The following is a 21,392-nucleotide window of genomic DNA, read 5'->3' on the forward strand; positions in this document are numbered from 1 at the left end:
TGGGGAGTCAGCGAGTTTTTTCGTGTTAGGGAGCCGTGGAAAATTTTTTTTTTTTTTTTATAAATTTGAAAACGTTCGAAAAGATAAAAATCGAATGAAAGAGGTGGGGCGAGGGGAAATGTGAAGAGGGAGAGTGAGAAGGAGAGAAGTCCTCGACGGTAATATTTTAAAAAAAAAAAAAAAAAAATGATTTACGATTTTGACTTGGTCGTCGTCGTACCCGGATTCTGTCGTTCGAAAAAACCCAAAACAAATCCGAGATAAAAATCTTTTTTTGTTTTGGAATTGGGAAAATCACGAAACCCCCCCCCCCCGAATACGTGTGCGAACATGTGGGGGGCCGATTTGTTTTCTAGAAAGGCGGTGGAAATTTTTGTTTTTTTTTTTTTTACTGCTGGAAGAAGATTTGTCGCGTGAAAGTTTAAAAGAAGAAAATGTTCGAATTGTTATAGTTTAGTTTAAAATGCGAGGATGTGATTTTTATTTCCGGTTTGCGATTGTTCTAATTCCACGTTTTTTTTTTTTTTTTTCTAAAATTTTTATTTCGCGATATTTTTGTAGTTTTGCGTATAAGAAGGAGAAAAATGTTGAAAATTTTTTTTTCTTTTTCTTTTTTTATTTCTCCTTTCCTCCCTTTTTTTCTCCCCTCCCTCTCCTTATTTTCTTCACCTTTTTTTTACTTTCTTCCCTCCCCCCCCCCCTCTCTCTCTCTCTCTCTCTCTTTTTCTTTCTTTGAAAGGTTTTTTGATTTATTACATGAAGTTTGAATATTAGTTTTAAATAAAAAAAAGGTTTTGCACATTCATGAGCTTGTTGTTTGGTTTTTCCGAGTGATTTTCCATGCGAATTTAAAAAAAAAAATTTTTTTTTATTTTATTTTGTTGGCTATTCTGTTTTGGAAAACGGTAATTTAAAATTTTCCTTTTTTTTTTTTTTTAAATTATATAAAGTACGGAATGAAAGTAAATAAATAAATAAATTCGTCTTTTTAATTTTTTTTTTTTTTTTTTTTTTTTTCTTCTTTTCTTTTTTTTTTGTTTATTTGCTCGTTCCGGTTTCTTGTTTTTACTCTTCCGCCATTTTTTTTCTCTCCTGTGTGTATAAGTTTGCGTTGTTTTCTGAGAGGTTACAAACACACACACACACACACGAAAAGTCGGAGGGGGGGGAGGAGATTTATTTACAAAATGTTTTATTTTGCTTTACGTTATAAATTTAAAAAAAAGCTCAGAGAAATTGTTTACCGTTCTGGAAAGTTTTTTTGGTTCAAATATATACATTTATACAAACATGAATTTTATGTAAAGTTATTACGGTGGAAAAGAAAAGAAATTTTTAGAAAGCGTTTGAAGAGAGGTATATGCGAATGAGTTTAATTTAATGTCGACTGTTGTTGATGTTGTTGTTGTTGTCGTTGTTGTTGTCGTTGTTCTTGTTGTTGTTGTCGTTGTTGTTGTTGTTGTTGTCGTCCTCGTCCTGCCGCTGACGCTGTAAATTACGTTGGAAAAAATTTAAAAAAAAAAAAAGAAGGGAAAGGAAATTTTTTTTTTTTTTCTTTAAATCCGTTGATTGAATTGTTTTTTCTCTTTTTTCTTTTTTTTTTCTTCTTCTTTTTCTTCTGCTTTTAAAAAGAAGGAAGGAATTCACTTCACCAGTGAAAAAAAGGGGAAAATAAAACGATCGGAAAAGTGCTGGAAAATGAAAAGAGGAAGAAAGAAAAAAAAAAAAAAAAGTAGCGAGGGAGAAAATTTTTTTTTCTCTCTCTCTTTCCTTTGCATTGCTTCGCTTTTATAAAAGATGAAAAGGAAATTGTGATGTGAAAAGTAAATAATAATAATAATAATGATGATGATGATGATAAATTAGTAAACGGGTTTTCCGTAAGATTAAATTCATTCGTAAGGAACTTTGGAAAGAAATGAATATCTGTGGAGTTATGACGCTGTTGGATATGTACCCGGTTGTCTGTAGGACCAATGAGGGCGATGAAAAGCTGTGGTAGTCGTACAAACCGGATATCATCCTGTGATGCGAAAGGAATCGGGTAGAAACCTCTGGAATGAACGCTGGAAAAAATCCTCAGAAGTACGGGGGAGCTTTAAATGTTAATTAAATTGATTTTCTTCATCGGCATTAATGAAAATTTTCCGAAAAAATGTTTTTCTCTTCTTTCCCCCTCCCTTTCACCTCTTCCCCCGCTCTTTTAGTGCGTATATTTTTTAAAAAATGAAAGTTCCCCCCTTCCTCGCCCCATGAGCACGAGGACGATAATTTTTTTTTTTTTTTTTGGTTTTCTGCACATCCTTTTTCAGCATAGCCGTTCGATTGTTGATTGTTGTTTGTTTGTTTGTTCGCTTGAGTTTTTTTTTTTTATCGTTGTTTAATTTTTTTCGTTTCGTTTTGTTTTTTTTTCCCGGAACGGAAACGTCATCGGAAAATTTTTTTTTTTTTTATAATCGATGGATGATGACGATGGTAGTGAGTCATTGTGCGGGGGGGGGGCGTTATACTCGATGCGACACGTTAGGAATAATTTAAAAAAAATTTTTTTTTTTTTTTTGTAAAAAAAATCTCAAAACGTTTAAGTCAAGATAAAAATTTGAAACGAATTAGGAATGGGGGAGGGATAGAAACCGATGGGCAGGTTTTCAGTTGGGGGGCAGGCAGGTAAAGGAGGGGGAAAACGAAATGTCGTGTACGTGCGTCGTCAAAGTAATTTAATTTTTTATATTTTTTTTTTTTTTTTTTTTTTTCTGATTGTCATTTACGACGAGCAGACGACGACGGGTTTTTCCGAGGGGAGGGGAAGAGAGGGAGAAAAGGAGGGAGAGGGGGAAATGTAATTATTATTTTTAATATCTCTGTCGTTATTTTAACTTTTTATTTTTTTATTTTTATTTTTTTTTTATTGTCAATAAAATTTAATTTGACGAATTTTTTTTTTTTTTCTCCCCTTCTCGTAACTGTTTGTTGTTGTTGTTGTAAAGTCGCTGATTTTTTACGGCCATTTTTCTTTTTTCTTTACCGAAAAATCTTTTTCTCCTGCCCCCCTTAAAAAAAAAAAAAAAAAAGAAAGAAAAAAGTATTTTTTCTCAATTTTATTTTATCATTACCATAATATGGTTTATTAATGGTTAAATTTCAGGTACGTCGTCGAAACATTAAAAGACTATATCGTACGTCGCAGGTGTGCCAAATTAGAAAGTGGAAAAAAAATAAATAAATAAAAAAGTTTTTTGCTTTTAAACTTTAAATAACGAAAACTCGTTTATTATTATTTTTTTTTTTTTTCCTTCCTATTTGTGTGCAAAATAATTTTCTTTTCTTTGGTTTTTTTTTTTTTTTTCCGTTTACGAGCGAATGCGGGAGCGCGAGAAAGATGGAAAATGAGAGAGAAAGAGAGAGAGATAGGAGTGAGTGAGTTGAGTGGGGAGTGGGGGGTGGAAACGACGCGTGTGAAAAGTTATGGCGAAGTGAAATAAATAAATTTATTTAACGAGATACAATTTTATTATTATCTTTTCTTTTTCGTTGTTTTCCAGCTGGTTTTTTTTTTTTTTTTTTTTTTTTTTATATCGGAGTGTGGAATTCTTCGTTACGTATTTATGGAATCAATCGTAAAATTCCAGAAATTTTAATAATAATAATAATAATAATAATAATAATAATAATAATAATTAAATAAGATTTAATTTTTTTCGAGAAAAGATGTTTCGAATTCGAAAAAAGAAAAAGAAAAAAAATTGTTGAAGTGAAAAAAAATTTTTTTTTTCTTTTTCTTTTTGGAGAAAACTAAAGAAAAAAAGAAAAATGATGATAATAATAATAATAATAATAATAATAATAATAATAATAATAATGAGCAAAAAATGTTCTTACTGGAATTTACTGGAATTTCAAAATTTTGAATGTTTTTAAATGTAAAATCAAAATTATGGTCCCGGGTGATCGTCGGTGGTTTGTTGTGAAATTTTCTTCCTTCCTCTGACGTTCGGTTATGTTATTATTATTATTATTGTATTCTTCCTCTTTTGGAAATTAATTACTGGAGAAACGAAAAATCAATGATGATGATGATGATGATAATAATACCTTTGTCATTTTTCTCGATGATTTTTAATTTTTTTTTTTTCACCCTCTTGTCCTTCATCACGAATTCATCAATCTTTTTTTTTTTTTTATTCTTCTTGTCGATGATGAATTATTTTAGTTTGTAGAAGAGAATGAAAAGAAAGAAAAAATGGAGGAAAAGAAGAAGAAGAAGGAAAAGGAAAGAGAAAGAAAAGAAAAGAAATTTTCTTCTTACGGAAATAAAATCAATAATTTGAGTTAAATTTTTATAATGGAAACGTTTTTTTTTTATCTCTCTCTCTTTCTCTCTCTATTTCTAAAACGGATAATTATTTTTGTGCCTTTTTTTCCCTTCCCACCTCCTCTCCTACCCCTTCTCCTTCCTTCCATTCTCTCTAATTTTTTTTCCTTTGGAATTTACTGGAAAAAAAGACGAGTTGGTAATGAAAAACACCTGAGCCGAAAGTTGCCTTTTTTTTTTTTTTGTAAGGGAAAAAGAAAAAATTTTTTTTTCAATAAAAGGAAAGAAAAAGAAAAGAAAAAAAAAAGAGAAAGAGAGAGAAAATGGGAAAAGTCAAAGTTTAAAAGAATAATTTTCTAGATTTTTCTTTCCCAGTTTTTTTCTTTCTTTTTTCCTCCAACTTTGGTCATTTTCATCTTCATTTACAAAAATTTCAAAACTTTGGATTTTGGAACGTAATAATTCAGTCCGGATTATCATTTTCTTGAATGCGAGGAGGGGGAGAGAAAGAGAGAGAGAGAGAGAGAAAAAGGAAAAAAGTGAGAGAAAAAATATTAATTTTTTTTTTTTTTTTTTCGTTTCAGTTTTCCCGGGAGTTCCTCCTGCCCCTGGAATGCCATGTCCCGGAGAAGATCGTAAGTATTTTTTTGCTTTTTTTTGTTTCTGTTAAGTTTTCCGCATTTAACTCGCGCGTTTTTTTTTTTTTTTTTCGTTTTTGTCATCGATGCGAGGAATTTTTTTGTTTTGTTTGTACGTTTCGTTCGATTGTTTGTTTGTTTGTTTGTTTGTTTGTTGGTCCTTTTATAAAATTAAAAATAACGAGCCGATAAATAGAAAAGAAAAATTATTAATTTTTTGTTGTCATCGTATGTGTTTTCTCTTTTGCGCTTTTCCTTAATTCGATTAAAGGGGAAAAGTGAAGGAAAATTTTGTATTATTATTATTATTATTATTATTATTATTATTTTTCATTTTGTTTTTCCGGTGCGTTTCGTAATATATTTTAAATATTGTCGCTTGTGTGGAAAATGAAAAAAAATTGTTTTTTTTTTTTTTTTTGCCACGGATATTAAGTTTCGATTAGCAGCGCGTTTTGCTTTTAATTCATTTTTTTTTGTTTTTGTTTTTTTTTTCTTCTGCTTTTTCGTTTTTCATCTTTCTTCTCCCTCTCTCTCTCTCTCTCTCTCTTTCTCTTTTTCTCTCTTTTTTTTTTGTTTCGCTTTTCCGCAATGTCATTTTTTTCATTAAATGATCCAAAACTTTTTTTTTTCTTTTTTTTCTATTTTTTTTTTTGGTCGAAAGTTTGAGTGGTTTATAATTTTATTAATCGTCGTCATCGTCGCCGCCGTCGCCATATTTTTTTTTTAACGCGCGTTTATTTTTTATTTTTTTTGTGTCGTAAATTAATTATCGTTGATACATATTTTGTTGTAATCGTTTCGCGGCGTGTGTGCGTTTGTATTTGCTTCCGTCTCGTCGTTAGTTGTTAGACAATTGAAAAATTGGTTTAAAATTAATTTTGGAAAATTAATCAAAAGAAGAAAAGATGCGATGATGATGATGATGATGATTATGACAAACATAAGGGAAAGAAAAGGAAACGAGAAAGAAAAGCTTTTAGTTGGAAAATGAAAAAAAAAGTTAAATCGTTGTAAATGAACACATGACTGAGTTTTTTATTTTATTTTTATTTTAATTAAAACTTATAAGAATATGAAGACAATGAATCGTTTTTCTTTTCTTTTTTTTTCTTTGTTGCTGTTGTTGTTGTTGTTGTTGTTGTCGTTGCTGTTGCTGCTAATGCTGCCGCTGCTGTTTTTTTCTTTAAAAAAAAGTTTTAGAAATTTTTTTTTTTTTTTTTATTTCCGTTTAAACATAAATTTTAAGTTTACAAAGAAAGAATAAGGCGGGGAAATATGATGATGACGAAGAGAAGGAGGCGGAGTAGGAGGAGGAGGTAAAAAAAAAAAAAAAATAGATTAAGTTGCGTATGGAAAATCTGCCATGATTGATGATTGTAATGATAAAACGTTTCTAGGTTTCAACATTAGCGTTTTCGTTTAACGTGTGGCTTTTCTTTTCCCCCCCCCCTCTCTCTCTCTCTGTCTTTGATTTTGTAAGAAATTCAACCGAGTGAAAATTAGTTAAAGGTTTCTATTTTTTTTTTTTTTCCTCGTCTCTTCTTTTTCTTCTTTTTGCCCCCCATCATGCTTTTCTTTTTCGTGTTTTTTTTCTTCCTTTTTCTTTACGAGTTGAATGCGATATGATTTTAAATTTAAAAAAAAAAAAAAAAAAAAATTTAACGGAAAAAAACGCCGTCGAAAACATGTTTATGCAAATATGATGCATCATTTGAATTGCCTAATTTTTTTTCAAGGGGCTTTTTTTTCCTGGAATTTTTTTTCTTTAACGTTTTTTCTTCGGCGTAATTATTATTATTATTATTATTATTATTATTATTATTATGTTATTTTTCCCCCCGTTTTTAATTACATAATTATTAATTAATAAACACGTAAAAGTAAGACAATGGTTCGCGGATTCGTTTGGCAAATGTAATCAAAGTAAATTTTCCCTTTAAGATATTTGATAATTACATAATCAACAATAAAATATCGATTTTCCGTTTTTCGACTCGCGTTTCCGGTTTCGAAACTGTCGGAAAATTTTATTCCCCTACCGTTTATTTTTCTTTTTTTTTTTTTTTGTTCCGTTACGAAACCCTAAAGAAACCGAGGCGAAGGCGAAATATTTATCTATCTATTACGTATTCGAATCGATCGAATTTTCAGTAGTAAAGATTCAGTCAACCGGAAGTAGTTAAATACTTTTTAATTTTAAATTTTCTTTCGCGATTGACGTGTGTTGCACGTCATAAAATTCATCGAAATCCTACCTTTTTTTTTTTTTTTTTTTTTTTTTTCAAAATAAAATTTCTTTTTCCCGTCGCTTCCGTCGGAAAAGAAAAAAAAAAAAAAAGTTGAGAGCTCGAGTGGAGATCTTATATTTTTTTTTAAATGCATAAAAATTATTGGGTTTTCTCTCTCTCTCTCTCTCTCTTTTTTCACCGGAGAGAGAGAGAGAGAAAAGAAAAAAGGTTTCTAAAATTACTCTGGTTTTTACACGATTTGTTTTTGTTGTAGTTTTGCATTAAAAATAACAAGAAAACTTTGTTGATTATGTCGTACAAAAAAAAAAATATAAAATTGATAATAAAACGGTTGAAAAGGTCGTTAGGTGACGTCATCATCATCATCATCATCATCATTATTATTATTTCAACGAATAAAGTTTTTCATTACTTGTGTCTTTCGAGACATAATGCATTATCGTTTGGTATAAACAACAAAAAACTATTTTTATTTTTTTATTTGTTTTCCGGAAAACTGTTTTTCTACTGGAACTGACTGGAAGTTGATAATTGGAGGGAGGATAGTGGAAGGGAGGAGGAGGAATCAAAGAAATCAGTATCGTTCGAAGAATGGAAAATGTCAAAGGTTTGATTTAAAAAATTGATGGAAAGTCATCGACGACGAGAGTAAAGTTTGAAAAAAGGGTGGGAAGGGTGAAAAGAAGAGGGAAAGAAAGTTGGGGTAAAAGGCAAGAAGCAAGAGAGAGAGAGAGGGGGGGGGAGAGAAAGAAAATATCAAAAAATTTTCAACCTATATATATATACATTATTGGTTTGTTATATTTTCAAAGTGCCACTTTTTTCCTTTTTTTCCTTTTTTTCCTTTTTTTTTTCCTTTTTTTCCTTTTTTTTTTCTTTTTTTTTATGCAAATCGTTCGTGTCAAGAGTTTCGTAAAACAACAACCGCCTTTTTTTTCCCCCACCCTCCGTTTGTTCTTTTTTTTTTTTTTTTTTTTTTTTTTTTATTTGTTTTCCTTTTTGCCATTTTCTTCGTTTCCGTTCGGAGCTGTCGTTTTTGTTAATTTTTTATTATTATCATTATTTATTTTTTATATTTCCTTTCTCCGATAATTTTTAGTGTTGACGGTTTTGTGACTTCGATAACGACGACGTTTGAATTTTTAATAAATAAATAAAAATAATAATAATAATAATAATTTATTTATGTTTTTCATTTTATACGATTTTCTACTGCCACGTCGACGTTTTTTTTCTTCAAAGGTCACATCGTTTAATTTTTGATTATCGTTTTTATTGTTATTGTTGTTATTGTTGTTGTTGTTGTTGTTGTTATTGTTGTTGTTGTTTTTTTAACGGGACGCGAGTTTTTTATAATTTTTTTTTTTTTTATGTGTTTACAGGGAGCATTTATCGCAGGGGAGCTCGAAGGTGGAGGAAACTTTATAGAGTTAACGGACACATTTTTCAAGCCAAAAGATTCAATAGAGTGAGTAGTCGAATAATTTCATATTTGACATTTTCTCTTTTTTCCTCTCTTCTTTACGATTTTTAAATCTTTTGCTTTTTTTTCCCCCTCCTCGCATCCTCCCCCCTCTATCCCTCACATCTCGTCGTTTTTACGTTTCTCTTTTACCCCCCTCCCCACTTTCTCCTCATTTTTTTTTTTTGTTCTTTCCGTAAGATTAATGACTGATAAATATCGACTGATGGATGGCTGGGCGAAATTTTTTTTTCTTTTTCCCCTCCTTTTCCTCTCTTTCTCTCTCTCTCTCTCTCTCTTTTCCCCGACTCTGGGTTTATCTTACGTAATTGTAAACGTTGGAAAGGAAAATAGGTTGAAAGGATGGAGGAAGGGGAGGGAGAGGAAAGGAAAGGAAAGGAGAAAAAAAAAGGCGAGAAAATTATAAGGTAATGCCACATGATGAATTGATTTTCGTCCTTTGGGAAATTTTTTTCCTTTTCTCTCTCTCTCTCTCTCTTTCCTTCCTTTTGTTTTTTCTTTATTGTTCTCTTTTCATCTTCCCTTACCCCCCACCCCTATTTCTCTCTCTGTTTTTTTTTTTTTATCTAATTTTCATCTCAATTAAAAGTTGATGAGTGGCTATAATTTTTTTATTTTAAAATTTTTATTTTTCATATTCGAACCCTCAGCTTCGTAGCGTTTTTCTTCTTCTTCTTCTTCTTTTCTTACGAGAATACTAGGGGGGAGGAAAGGGATGAAGAGCGGGAGCGGCGGGGGGAGCGCGTGCGAAAGAAAACTTGGGAAAATGTCGAAGTTTACCACCATAAATCCTTAAAACCTTTCAAAAGTTTTGCAGTTTTACGTCATACCGTAAACATATTTGATTAAAAAACAAAAATTACATCTTTAAAATAAATTTCATCCTTTTCTACTAAAAAGAAAGAAAGAGAGAGAGAGAGAGAGAGAGAAATAGTTTTTGTTGCGGAACGATAAGGGGGGAAGGGAAGGGAGCGGAATTACAAATTTCAAAACGAAAGAAAAAAAAAAAGGATGTTTCGTACATGAATCCAGGTACGTAGGATTCTTCCCTGGAAAAAAATTTTCCTCGTTAATTTGAAAACGTTTTTTTTTTTTTTTTTTTTGCTCTCTTAAGACACCTGGGAAAAAATTTTAAAAAATGGGAACGGAATATACTCGCGAGAGAGAAAAAAAAATGTTGGCAGTATTGTGTATTCGACCCTACTCTCTCTCTCTCTCTTTCTCTCTATCTCTCTATCTATCTATCTATCTCATTCTTTCCCGCCTATCTCTCTATGCATTCGATTTTTTTTTTTTTTTTGATTAGAAAAAATGAAAATTTTTCCGTTAATTAATTTACGACGCGTGTATAGGAGATAGAGAGAGAGAGACAGAGACAGAGACAGAGGCAGAGAGCAGAGGGAAAGAGAAAGAAAAGTCCCGTGTTAAAAGGTCGAATAAATTCGATAACGATATGATCGACGATTTTTTTTTTTTTTTTTTTTTTTTAGAAAAAAAAAATGCGTTATTTTCAAATTTGATCTATTTTTATTTCGAATTTTCCCCCTTCCCGCTCCTCACCCATCCTTCCCCTTTTCTCTTCCCTCTTTTGCTCCCACCTCTCCTCCGGGATGAAAAAAAAAAAAAAAACATTTTTGAATTTCGCCCACGTCATCGTTTATTATTTATTTTTTATGTAAATTTCATCTCGAATGTTAAAAAAAATTTTTTTTTTTTTGTTTCGTTGTTGTTGTTTAGAAATTCCCAAACAACCAGTTTTCATATAAATAAAATTTTAAAAAAAAGAAAATGTAGGAAAATTTTATTATTATTATTATTATTATTATTATTATTATCGTCGTCGTCGTTTTCGAATTTAAACCCGATGGTGGCACATTTGTAAAATACTCGTCATCGATTTCAGGTGTTTGTTTATTTATTTATTTATTTTTTTCCGGTTCGATTTATCGGAAACGGATGTAGGAGAAAATTACCGGAAGTACTACTTGAATCAAAAAGAAAGAAAAATTTTAACGGATATGCCGTCGGCTTATTACCTAAAAAGTTTCGGTGATTTTATTCAACTCATTCAATCGTTTTTTTTTTTTTTTTTTTCCCCTCTTGACCGTTGGACAACCTGAATTCCCACCTTTCCCTCCCCTCCCCTCCCCCTCCCAGCAAAATTATCCATCGATTCGTGATGGCGGAAAATTCGAGAACATGATTTTTTTCTCTTATACGTAGTATCGTCGTGGTTTTAATTTTTTAATTTTTTTTTATTTTATTTCTCTGAGGTTTCGCGTTAATTTCGTGCGCTTAATCGCCATTTTGTTTTTGTTTTTTTTTTCCCCCGTTTTAATCTTCGTCGTTGGTGGTTTCTCGCTTCGGTGCTTTCCTTCAATAAATAATGTCGTTGATAATACGTATTAAAAAAAAAAATCGTATTAATTTTTTTTTTTCTTTCTTTCCTCTCCGGTTTTAATTTGGCTCCGGCGACGACCGAATTTAACGACCGTGAAAAAACGTTTAAAGCTAAAGTTTTTAATGTGATTCCTGCTGTTTATTTATTTATCATCATTATCATCATCATTATTATTATCATCATTATTAAATAATAATAATAAACAGGGAAAAGCTTTTTGAATGTTTTTTTTTTTTATTGCTATAAAATAATTTAATAGCTCGGTTTAAAGATCGATATTGACCTAAATATGTGTGCAGATTTTTTTTTTTTTAACTGAAAGAGAGGAGGGGGAGAGAGAGGGGAAGAGGAAGAGAAGGAAGAGGGAAAAAAGGTTTTTCCTTTTTTTTTTTTTTGTTGTTAGAAAAAAGGACGGGAGAGGTCAGAGCGTGGGATTTAAAACCTTTTGGATTTTGGGGTTTAAGGTACTGAACTATTAAGAGCCTTTGGGACTAAGCTTACGAACCGGATTACACGCGTCGAATTATTATTATTATTTTTTCTCTCTCTCTCTCTCTCTCTCTCTCTCTCGCTTTCTCGCTCTCTCTCTCTCTCTCTCTCTCTCTATTTCTCTCTCTCTTTTTTTCTCGTGGTATTTGTATTTCGTATTCCGTGATGATGACGCGTGAATATATAAGAAAATAAATTGTGTCAAAGTTTTCGAAAAGCATGGAAGTCTCCGGCGCGTGTCGTGTCAATAGTGAATCGTATAATTAATTAATCCGTTTCCTCTTTCGTGCCAATTCTTTGTTTTTTTTTCTTTTCTTTTCAAAAAAAATTCTTTTGTTTTATTTATTTATTTATTGTTTGATCGTTTGTTATTATTTATTTAATAATACAAATTGATTAATTATTTAAAGGATTGTAGTATCGAAGTTTTTGTTGTTTGTTGTTTTAAAAAAAAAGTTTGTTATGAAAAGTCATTCATTTCTTTGTTGTTTGTTGTAGCGAGCGTTTTGTGCCTTTTGCGAAGATCGAATCTGGGGATTAGGAAGGCAAGGTTTCAAGTGCATTCAATGCAAGCTCCTCGTGCACAAAAAATGTCACAAACTAGTACAGAAACCTTGCAGCAACGAACACGTCGAACCCGTGGTCAGGGACGACAACACGAACGGAGTCACTCCCACCATGTCGACTCCGACGTCGGAATTGAAAGATTTCCACGAGCCTCAATTGGAATTGTCCACGACGGAATCCGTAGCCGTAGAAGATCCAAGTAAGTGTTGGTGACCTCCCCCCCACCTCACCGGGGGTCGTCGCGAAAACGATTATGATGGTGCACACGCGAACACTTTTCACGGCGAAAGGAATGAAAATTTAATTTGATTTTTCCTTTTCCACCTCCCAACCTTCGACACGCAACCTTTCTGACATTCTGTTCCTTTATCTCTTTCTCTCTATATCTATTTTCTCTATCTCTCTATCTATCTGTCCGGTTTATTCTTTTTGTTCATCCTATGTATTTATTTTTTTTTCTTCTTCTTCTTCTTCTTCTTCTCCTCATGAAGAGTAATTAATTATAATTAAAAATGCATAAAATCTAGATTAACCATCTTAATCTTTTAATCGGATTAATCTTTGTTTTAATATTTTTGGGGGAAGAAAAAAAAATAAATAAAAAATTAAAATCTTTTATAAATTATTTTATACGTAATTAAAAAAAACTCGCAGTTTTCGGTTGAGCATTAACGGGAAGATGAAAAAGCAAGGTTGTGGGGGTGGGGGTCGGGTGGAGAAGGGGGAAATCAAGAGGTCATAAGGGTAAAAAAAAAAAAAAATAAATAAATAATAACAATAACGAGGATTTTGAATTTTTCATCCCGATGGCGAAATTTTTTTTTTTTTTTTTTTTTTTTTTCAACTTTCGAGAAAAATCTAATGATGAGGGATCATGAGGGACGATGGTCGGGACAAGGGGGTGCGGGGGATGTAAAAAAACGTGGCATTAAATTTTTTAAGGGTTGAGAGAATTTGTATATTACGTTCGAGAGAATTTATTCCATTCAATTCTGTTTTTTTTTTTTTTTTTTTTTGAAAAAGTTGTCGTCGGAACGACGGTTTCAAATTGAGAAGTATTTTTTCTTACTTATTATTATTATTATTATTATTATTATTATTATTAGGCGCTTTACTTTCTTATTTCACCCCACCCCACCCCTCCTCTCTCTCTCTTCCTTCCTCCCTTCCCATTTCTTTCTATTTCTCACTTTGTCTTTTTCCCTAAATCGTTCCTTTCTCTCATCGTTTATATTCGTCCGCACTTTTTTTTTCTTTCTCCCTTTTAATAATAATAATAATAATTCCAGCTACTGATAGAGAGAGAGGGGGTGGAAAAGGGAAAGAGGTAGAAAGAGAAAGAAAAGTAAAAAAAATTTTTTTTTTTTTTTTTTTTTACTGGATTTATTTACAACTTCTTTAACGGGTTGTAAAATGAGAAATCCCTTATTAAAACATTTACGGTTTACCGCTTGAATATCCGAGGCGCCATTTTTTTTTTTAGAACTTTTATGATTTTTTTTTTTTTATATTTTTTCCCTTGAAGGTTTTAAAATCTTGAAATTATTTGAAATCGATTTCGGAGAGTGGAAGAGGAGGATAAATGGAGGAGGAGGAGAATGAAAATGTGAGAAAATGCGATGGGAGGGGGAGGGGGAATCGTTGAAAAGGTGAAAAGGAAAAAAAAAAAAAATTTTTTTTTTTTTGTTACGAGTTTAAAACGAAACGCTTTATTAAATTTAAAAAAAAAAAAATCAAAATTTTATATTTTTTTTTATTAAAGTTTTCGGAAATTAATGTGTGGTTCGTAACTCCCCCTTTGCTCCCCTCCCTTACCCCTAACGGATTATTCTTTTGGGGAGAATCGGGGAGAAAGCGAAGGAAAGGAAATTTTCACTTAATCACGCGAAAAATTATTATTTTATATCAGCCGTGATTTTTACCAACATCATTTTTATTTCACTTGGTGCCTCCCCCTCTCCTCCTCCTTCCCCCGCTCTCCAGATGAAGCGAGCCAAATTTTTGTATTTTAGACTCCCCCCTTTTCCCCTCCTCTCCCCGTGAAAATTTTTCTTTTCGCACAGAATTCAATTTCGTTATCGATTCGATTTTTTTTTTTCCACATATTGTTGTTATTATTATTATTATTATTGTTTTTTTTCCAGACGATGAACTCGAACCCGGTTCTCAGAGGCAGTACTCGCTTAACGATTTCGAACTCATACGCGTTATAGGACGAGGAAGTTATGCAAAAGTATTAATGGTCGAATTGAAGAAAACGAAAAGGATTTACGCCATGAAAGTAATTAAAAAAGCCTTGATGACGGATGATGAGGTGAGTAATAATTCTGGGGGGGAGGGAAGGAGGGAGGGGGGGTAGGGGTCGAACACAAGTTCTAAGGTTAGTAGACTCGAAATTAATTTTGCTGTTGTTGATGTTGTAGGATATCGACTGGGTTCAGACTGAAAAGCACGTTTTTGAGACTGCTTCGAATCATCCCTTTTTGGTGGGCCTACATTCCTGCTTTCAAACGCCGAGTCGTTTGTTTTTTGTGATAGAATTCGTACGGGGCGGAGATTTAATGTTTCACATGCAAAGGCAAAGGAGATTACCGGAAGAACACGCGAGGTTTTACGCGGCGGAAATTAGTTTGGCTCTTAACTTTTTACACGACAAAGGTTTCACTTAATTTAAAACAAAAAAAAAAAAAAAATTCCCAATGCGAATCATCCAAGAATGATTTGACATCCTTCATTTCATTTTCAGGTATTATTTATCGAGATTTGAAATTAGATAACGTTTTGCTCGATCACGAGGGTCACATAAAATTGACGGATTACGGAATGTGTAAGGAAGGGATAAGGCCGGGTGACACGACGTCGACGTTTTGCGGTACGCCAAATTACATCGCTCCGGAAATCCTAAGGGGAGAAGATTACGGTTTCAGGTGAGTACGAAATAATTTCCGGTGTAATTTTCCCTTTTGTTTATACCGTATTGATGATGTAAATACGTGGGAAAAGTAGTAGAGGAGGAGGGATTTTTGGTATATAAGGTCTTACACGATGACGATGATCGATGAAACGAACAACTAAAATAAATAAATGACGTAGATGATTTTTTTTTTGGGGGGGGCGTGGGAGGAGGAGATGAACGAGGGAACGTTTTTGCTTACCACCCGCATAAATCTCTTTGAAGTTTCCAATGACGTCATTAATTTTTTTTTTTTTTTTTAGCAAGCGGTGGTTTTTTATATATATTGTATAGTAAAAGAGAACGTGAGTGGAAATTTATTTATTTATTATTATTTTCAGCGTGGATTGGTGGGCATTAGGAGTTCTCCTGTACGAAATGTTGGCGGGACGAAGTCCCTTCGACATAGCGGGAGCTTCCGACATTCCAGATCAAAACACTGAAGATTATTTGTTTCAAGTTATTTTAGAGAAAACGATTAGAATTCCAAGGTCCCTTTCGGTGAAAGCCGCGTCCGTGCTCAAGGGCTTCCTAAATAAAAATCCGGCGGATCGACTCGGGTGCCATCGTGACACCGGATTTTACGATATTGCCAATCATCCGTTTTTCAAAAGCATCGACTGGGAACCGGTAATTATTTTTTTTTTTTTTTTTTTTTACGACGGAAACCAACCCCATTTCGTCTCCTCCCCCTCCCTACTCCCGTATTCGGCTTCAAAGTGATGATAATAATAATGATTAATTTCAAATGGGCGGTTGAGTGATTGGATCGATTCGAATGTTTTTATGAAATTAAATTAATTAACGACGGTTTTCGAAACATTCGTCGAAATAAAGAAGAATTCGTTTAAACGACGACATTTTCGAGGGGGGGAAGGAAGAGGAGGGAGAAAGGGAGGGGGAGGGCATTCAAAAGTAAATTAATTCATTATTTATTTATTTATTTATTTTTTTTCTATTTTAATTGCCTCGAATTTTCGAGAAGAAACAATTTTGTTTTTAACACGTGTTTTTAGTTTGGCAACACACCATTGCGTTTCCTCCTCCCTCTCCCTGCATCACTTCGCCCTCCTCCTCCTCTTCGATGGGGGGGCATCGCACCACTACGTACCGCTGGTTGACATAAAAATCAACACCGATAAATGAATCGTTCCCCTTTTTTTTTTTTTCCTTCGTTTTTTTTTTTTTTTTTTTTTTTTTTTTTTGAACGAGGAGGTCGATCGTAAGGCGATTAAATGAATTATTACCGTCGTCCCTCCGTGTGTGTGTGTGCGGGTGTGCGTGCGTGGGTGGGTGTTTGTGTCGGCACGGGTTAGCGTGAAAATTCTGTTGTGGTGGGAGGGGGAAGAGGGAGGGAGTGAAAGAAAGAATTTATTTATTTATTTATTATTTTTCGCTGTTTTTTTTTTTTTTCCCAACCGCAGGAATTCGGTTAGTTCGTAAGGTCTGCACGTATAAACACACACGCGCGTGACGCCCCCACCGTATGACGACGGTCATAATCACCCGCGCATGCATTTTTTTTTACCGACAGACACTCTTTCAGTCATAAAAAAAATTTTTTTTTTTTATCTCAAAACAAGAGAAAAGGGAAAAACCGGCCGCGTTTTCGGTGAATGAATTTGGGTTAATTGAAATTAATTATTATTATCATCATCATCATCATCATCATCATTCTCCATTACGCGTTTTCGAAACTTTGTATTCTTTGGTATGTCATATTCGAACCTTTTACTGATCGGTCAACCCGATGATGAGGTCATTTTAACGTTTTCTCCATTTCCGGTTTAAAACTGATTTATTATCATAATGAGGGTAATTGTATTGAATTCAGGAAAATCATCCCATTTCCGTTTCCCGTTCTTTCCTTTTTTTTTTTTTACTTTATCATTTTCGATTTAATAATAACATTTCTCGAAAAATAAATAAATGAGAATAAAATTCAAAATTATGATGCGTTCGCGCATAAAACGGATACAAACAACAAACAAACAACCAAGCAGAGTTCGAACGTGATGTCATTATTATTATTATTAGTATTAAATTCCCGAAATTTCTTTTTTTTTGTATAATGTTACAGATGTCGGCAGTCAAAAATATAATAACAACAGTAATAGGTTTCCTTAAAAAAATGTCTTAGCTTTATCATTATTATCATTATCATTATTATTATTATTACTATGAATGACGTCATAAATTATTTATAGTTTGTATACGACCTTTTCAGTTGCAACAAAAATTGGTACGGCCTCCCTATTGTCCAGAATTAGAAGATGAATTCGATGTTGATAATTTCGATCCCCAATTCACGTTAGAACCGGCAGAACTCACTCCTGATGACTCGTAAGTCATTCTCCTTGTTGTTGTTTGTTGTTGTTGTTGTTGTTGTCGGCAGACAAATGACTAAAATGAGTTTCTGCATTATTTATTTATTTATTTATTTATTCTTATTATTATTATTATTCTGGACATGTTTTTATTATTATTATTATTTTATTTTTTTTTGTAAGCATTTTTCGAGTCGTTAATTTTTTTTTTACGGGGGGAGAGCATAAAGATTTGAATTATTATTATTATTATTTGTAATTATCATAATTAATATCGCATGGTTGTTTATAAACAAAAGCACGAGGAATGATACGAGGCATAATAATAATAATAATATTTTTGCTTTTCTCAACGATAGAGCTTGCATGAAAATTTTCATACTCCTCCCGCCCCCCGTTATAACATTCCCTCCGTTAGGAGTTGTAAATGCCTCCGCCATTTTGTTTTTAAAATTTATTTACTCTGTGAAATTTCCGAAATTATCGTTGAATGTTGGTTACTACCACGACGATTCGTTTTAATTTTTCCTGACTTTTCCTTTTCCGGTTTCTTGTATTCACTTCCGATCCGTGACTTCCTTCGTGCGGCATGAACGCATTTTTATTTATTTAAATTTTGAATTTTATTTTATTTTATTTAATTATTTATTTATCCGTTGAAAAAAAGTTAATAATTTTAGTTTATTATTAGAATTTAGTTGAGCATGTTTTTATGTTTTGTGTTAGCTTGAGCAAAAACAAGTGGCTCCGCCTTACAAACCACGGTTAGAATCTGAAAGGGATTTGGCTAACTTTCCACCGGAATTCACGGATGAACCCGTTCATTTAACTCCAGATGATCAGTAAGTTATTTATTTATTTATTTATTCATATTATTAAAATGGAGGCATGCCGGATTTTCCGCCTGGCGATGAATGACGTCACATATACCTATGGTTTGTGATAGGATAACGAAACGAACGGCAATGACAATGGAGGGTTGTCGGGTTGAGGTTGTCGGTTGTTTTTCCATTTCGAATGTGAAATTGGATTTGGAAAAGGTTTTTCTTCTTTAAATTTAAAAAAAGTGTGAAAATGGGGAGAGAGAGAGAGATTCGAAAATCGATTTTAACAGATTTCGTTTAATCTTGTTTTTTTTTTCTGTCTCTCTCTTTCGTTCGGTCATTTTCTTTTCTTTTTTTATCGGAGTGCAAATTTGATAGGAAAAAAAAAGGAAGAAAATTTAATTGATTGATGTTTTGGCAACGTTGTAAATAAATTTTCAAATTTGACTTGGTAAAATGTAAAGGTTTTTGCGGTGAGTTTGGCGATGTTGCTTGCGATGGCGGCCGGACCCGGCCGCCATTTTAATTAAAATCATAATTTGTCTGCTATTAATGTGAATGACGCAATCAATATTTACGTTTTAAATGTTTACATTTTATTTATTGAAAATATTTTGTCGCGAGTCGTTGAAAAATAAAAATTTTCAATTAAAAAAATTGGCGAGAAATTTTTCGACTCACGCGTTCCGTCATTGGAAAAAAGGACTTTCCGCGGGTGCTGGTTTGGGACTGTCGTTGAAATGTTTTCAATGGATGCCGACCGTCGAAGCGGAAAACTCGTCGAAATTGAATTTGCGACAGAGATTCAATTTCGTCGCGGATGTCGTGGAAGATGTTGCGAGCGCGGTTGTGTACATCGAAGTTAAAAGCATGAGATTTTTCAACATAATGCCACCGAACGGATCGGGATTCATAGTGAGAAAAGACGGTTTGATACTGACGAACGCTCACGTCGTCATGAACAGAACGAACAGCGTCGTACAGATCAAACTTCAAGACGGGAGAACATTTTCCGGCATCGTCGAAGACATCGATCTCAAATCGGATTTGGCAACGATACGAATCAACGCGCAAAATTTACCCGTCATGAAATTGGGATCGTCGTCGGACGTGAGACCCGGAGAATGGGTCGTGGCAATAGGAAGTCCGCTCTCGCTTTCCAATTCTATAACGTGCGGCGTCATAAGTTCGACTCGTCGTCAAAGCTCCGAAATCGGAATCACGAACAAAGAAATGGAGTATTTGCAAACGGATGCGTCGATAACGTTCGGGAATTCCGGCGGTCCTCTCGTCAATTTGGACGGAGAAGCCATCGGCATAAATTGCATGAAAATCGCCGGAGGGATTTCCTTCGCCATACCCATCGACTACGCGAAAAGTTTTTTGAAAAGATCCGAACAGAGAATCGTTCGTCATAATTCGCAAATCGTCAAACTCAAATACGCGGGCGTGACGGTGTTTTCCCTCACTCCCGGCATGTTGGACGAAATGCGATTCGGTGAGTATCACATGCCGGAAGAAATCACGAGCGGATTATTGATAGGAAAAGTCGTTTCGGGATCTCCGGCACACATAAGCGGACTCAAAACCGGAGATGTCGTCACGCACATAAATTCAAACGTCGTGCAAGATGTGAATAGCATTTACAAAGCGTTGGAAAGTGGAAAACCTCTCAACATGAGAATAATAAGAAATGGAATTTTCCAAGAGATAATAATAATACCGGAAGATATTTAAACGAAGAAGAAAAGGAATAAAAAACAAAAGTGAAAAAAAATGAGGACGTTTAATGTTTTTTTTTTTGTATTTTTTTACGCACATCTCTGGAGAAAAAGGAAAACGAAAGGAAAATTTTCGGCGGATCTGTTTTTCCCCCTCCCACTTCGGCACCTACGATTTTGTAACCTCGTTTCAATTTTTCACTCATTAACGAAAGAAAGGGAGAGAAAGAGAAATGTAGGGTCTTTGCGGTGAAATTAAAAAGGGCGTGATGTTTAAAAAAAAAAAAACGGGGAAGGAGTAGTAAGGGAATTAACGCCACGTGGAAGTAGAAAAAAACAACAACAACAACAACAAGAAAGCTTTCATGCGAACATAATTTTTTTTTTTTTTTTTTTTTTTTTTCGTGTCATTTCGGGTAAAATTTCTCTTGTCTTTGCTCATGTGCCACCCGCGAGAGAAATTTTTAATGAAATTCGTAAAAGTCACGCTTTGTGAGTTTCTTAATGTTAGTTATTCCTGTCATACGCAATAAGTGGATAAAGAAGAAGAAGAGGAAGAGGAAGAAGAAGAGAGAAAACAAAGAAAAAAAAGTGCAAGAAGAACTGCCGAAAAAAAAAAATTTTTTTGTTTTGTTTAATCGTCTTGTATCGAAATATCGATGATGAGGAGTCAGTCTTATTGTTTAACGTCTCGATTTTGAGGAGAGGGGGGGAAGTCGAAATTTGAGAAGGCGGGGAAAAGAAGAAGAAAGAGGGAGAGAGAGGGAGAGAAGGAGGAAAAAATGAAAAGGAGAAAATGTTGAAGAAAATGAGTGAAAACCGATCGGAAAGAGAGATGGGAAGTGAAGGAGATGAAGGATGCTAGAACGGGAAGGAAGAAAGGGGGAAGAAGGGGAGGGGAAGAAGACTCCAGGTGAATTAAAAAAAAAAAGAAAATTCTTATAATAATAATAATAATAATAAATCATTGAAAATATTCATCAAATTAATAATCGGTGAAAAGTTTTTTTTTTTTCTTTTTTTAATATTTATTGCTCACTACACAAAAGTTTTCAAGAGTTGTTGTAAAGTTTTTTTTTTTTTCTTTCTTTCTTTCTCTCTTTCTTTTTTTTTCTTTTTTATTTTGGAGAGGGGAAGGCGATGAAAAGGAAAAAAAAATAATGATGATGATGATGGGAACGAGAATAAAAATGGCGGATGAGATTTCTTTCCAAAAAAAAAAAAAAAAAAAAAAAAAAAAAAAAACCAAAGGGGGCTTTTTTTTTTTTTTTTTTTATTTTCCCCCGGAAAAAAAATAAAAATTTTTGGTTTGGTTTGGTTTGGTTGGTTCCTGGTTGGCCTTCCCCTTTTTTTCCCCCCCCTCCCCCCTTTTTTTTTTTTTTTGGAGGAGGGGAAACGGGGAAAGGAAGGAGGGGGAAAAAAAAA

The 21,392-nt window shown here is 33.3% G+C and overlaps 2 protein-coding genes across 2 annotated transcripts; both read left to right on the top strand.

Moving 5' to 3' along the window:
• Positions 1-4,925: 4,925 nt before the first annotated feature.
• Positions 4,926-18,268, top strand: Phum_PHUM529700 (RAC protein kinase DRAC-PK85, putative; the record flags this gene model as incomplete). The annotated part of the gene is made up of 8 exons (XM_002431418.1): positions 4,926-4,951; positions 8,589-8,670; positions 12,074-12,341; positions 14,287-14,456; positions 14,566-14,800; positions 14,889-15,069; positions 15,437-15,725; positions 18,149-18,268. 8 exons carry the CDS (start codon positions 4,926-4,928, stop codon positions 18,266-18,268), a joined length of 1,371 nt encoding a protein of 456 aa, XP_002431463.1.
• Positions 18,269-18,302: 34 nt separating this feature from the next.
• Phum_PHUM529710 (serine protease HTRA1 precursor, putative) lies at positions 18,303-19,983 on the top strand (the record flags this gene model as incomplete). Its single annotated transcript, XM_002431419.1, has 2 exons — positions 18,303-18,357; positions 18,950-19,983. 2 exons carry the CDS (start codon positions 18,303-18,305, stop codon positions 19,981-19,983), a joined length of 1,089 nt encoding a protein of 362 aa, XP_002431464.1.
• Between the last annotated feature and the right edge of the window lie 1,409 nt (positions 19,984-21,392).

The sequence above is a fragment of the Pediculus humanus genome, genomic scaffold (assembly GCF_000006295.1).
Source record: "Pediculus humanus corporis 1103172108287 genomic scaffold, whole genome shotgun sequence".
Taxonomy (NCBI): domain Eukaryota; kingdom Metazoa; phylum Arthropoda; class Insecta; order Psocodea; family Pediculidae; genus Pediculus; species Pediculus humanus.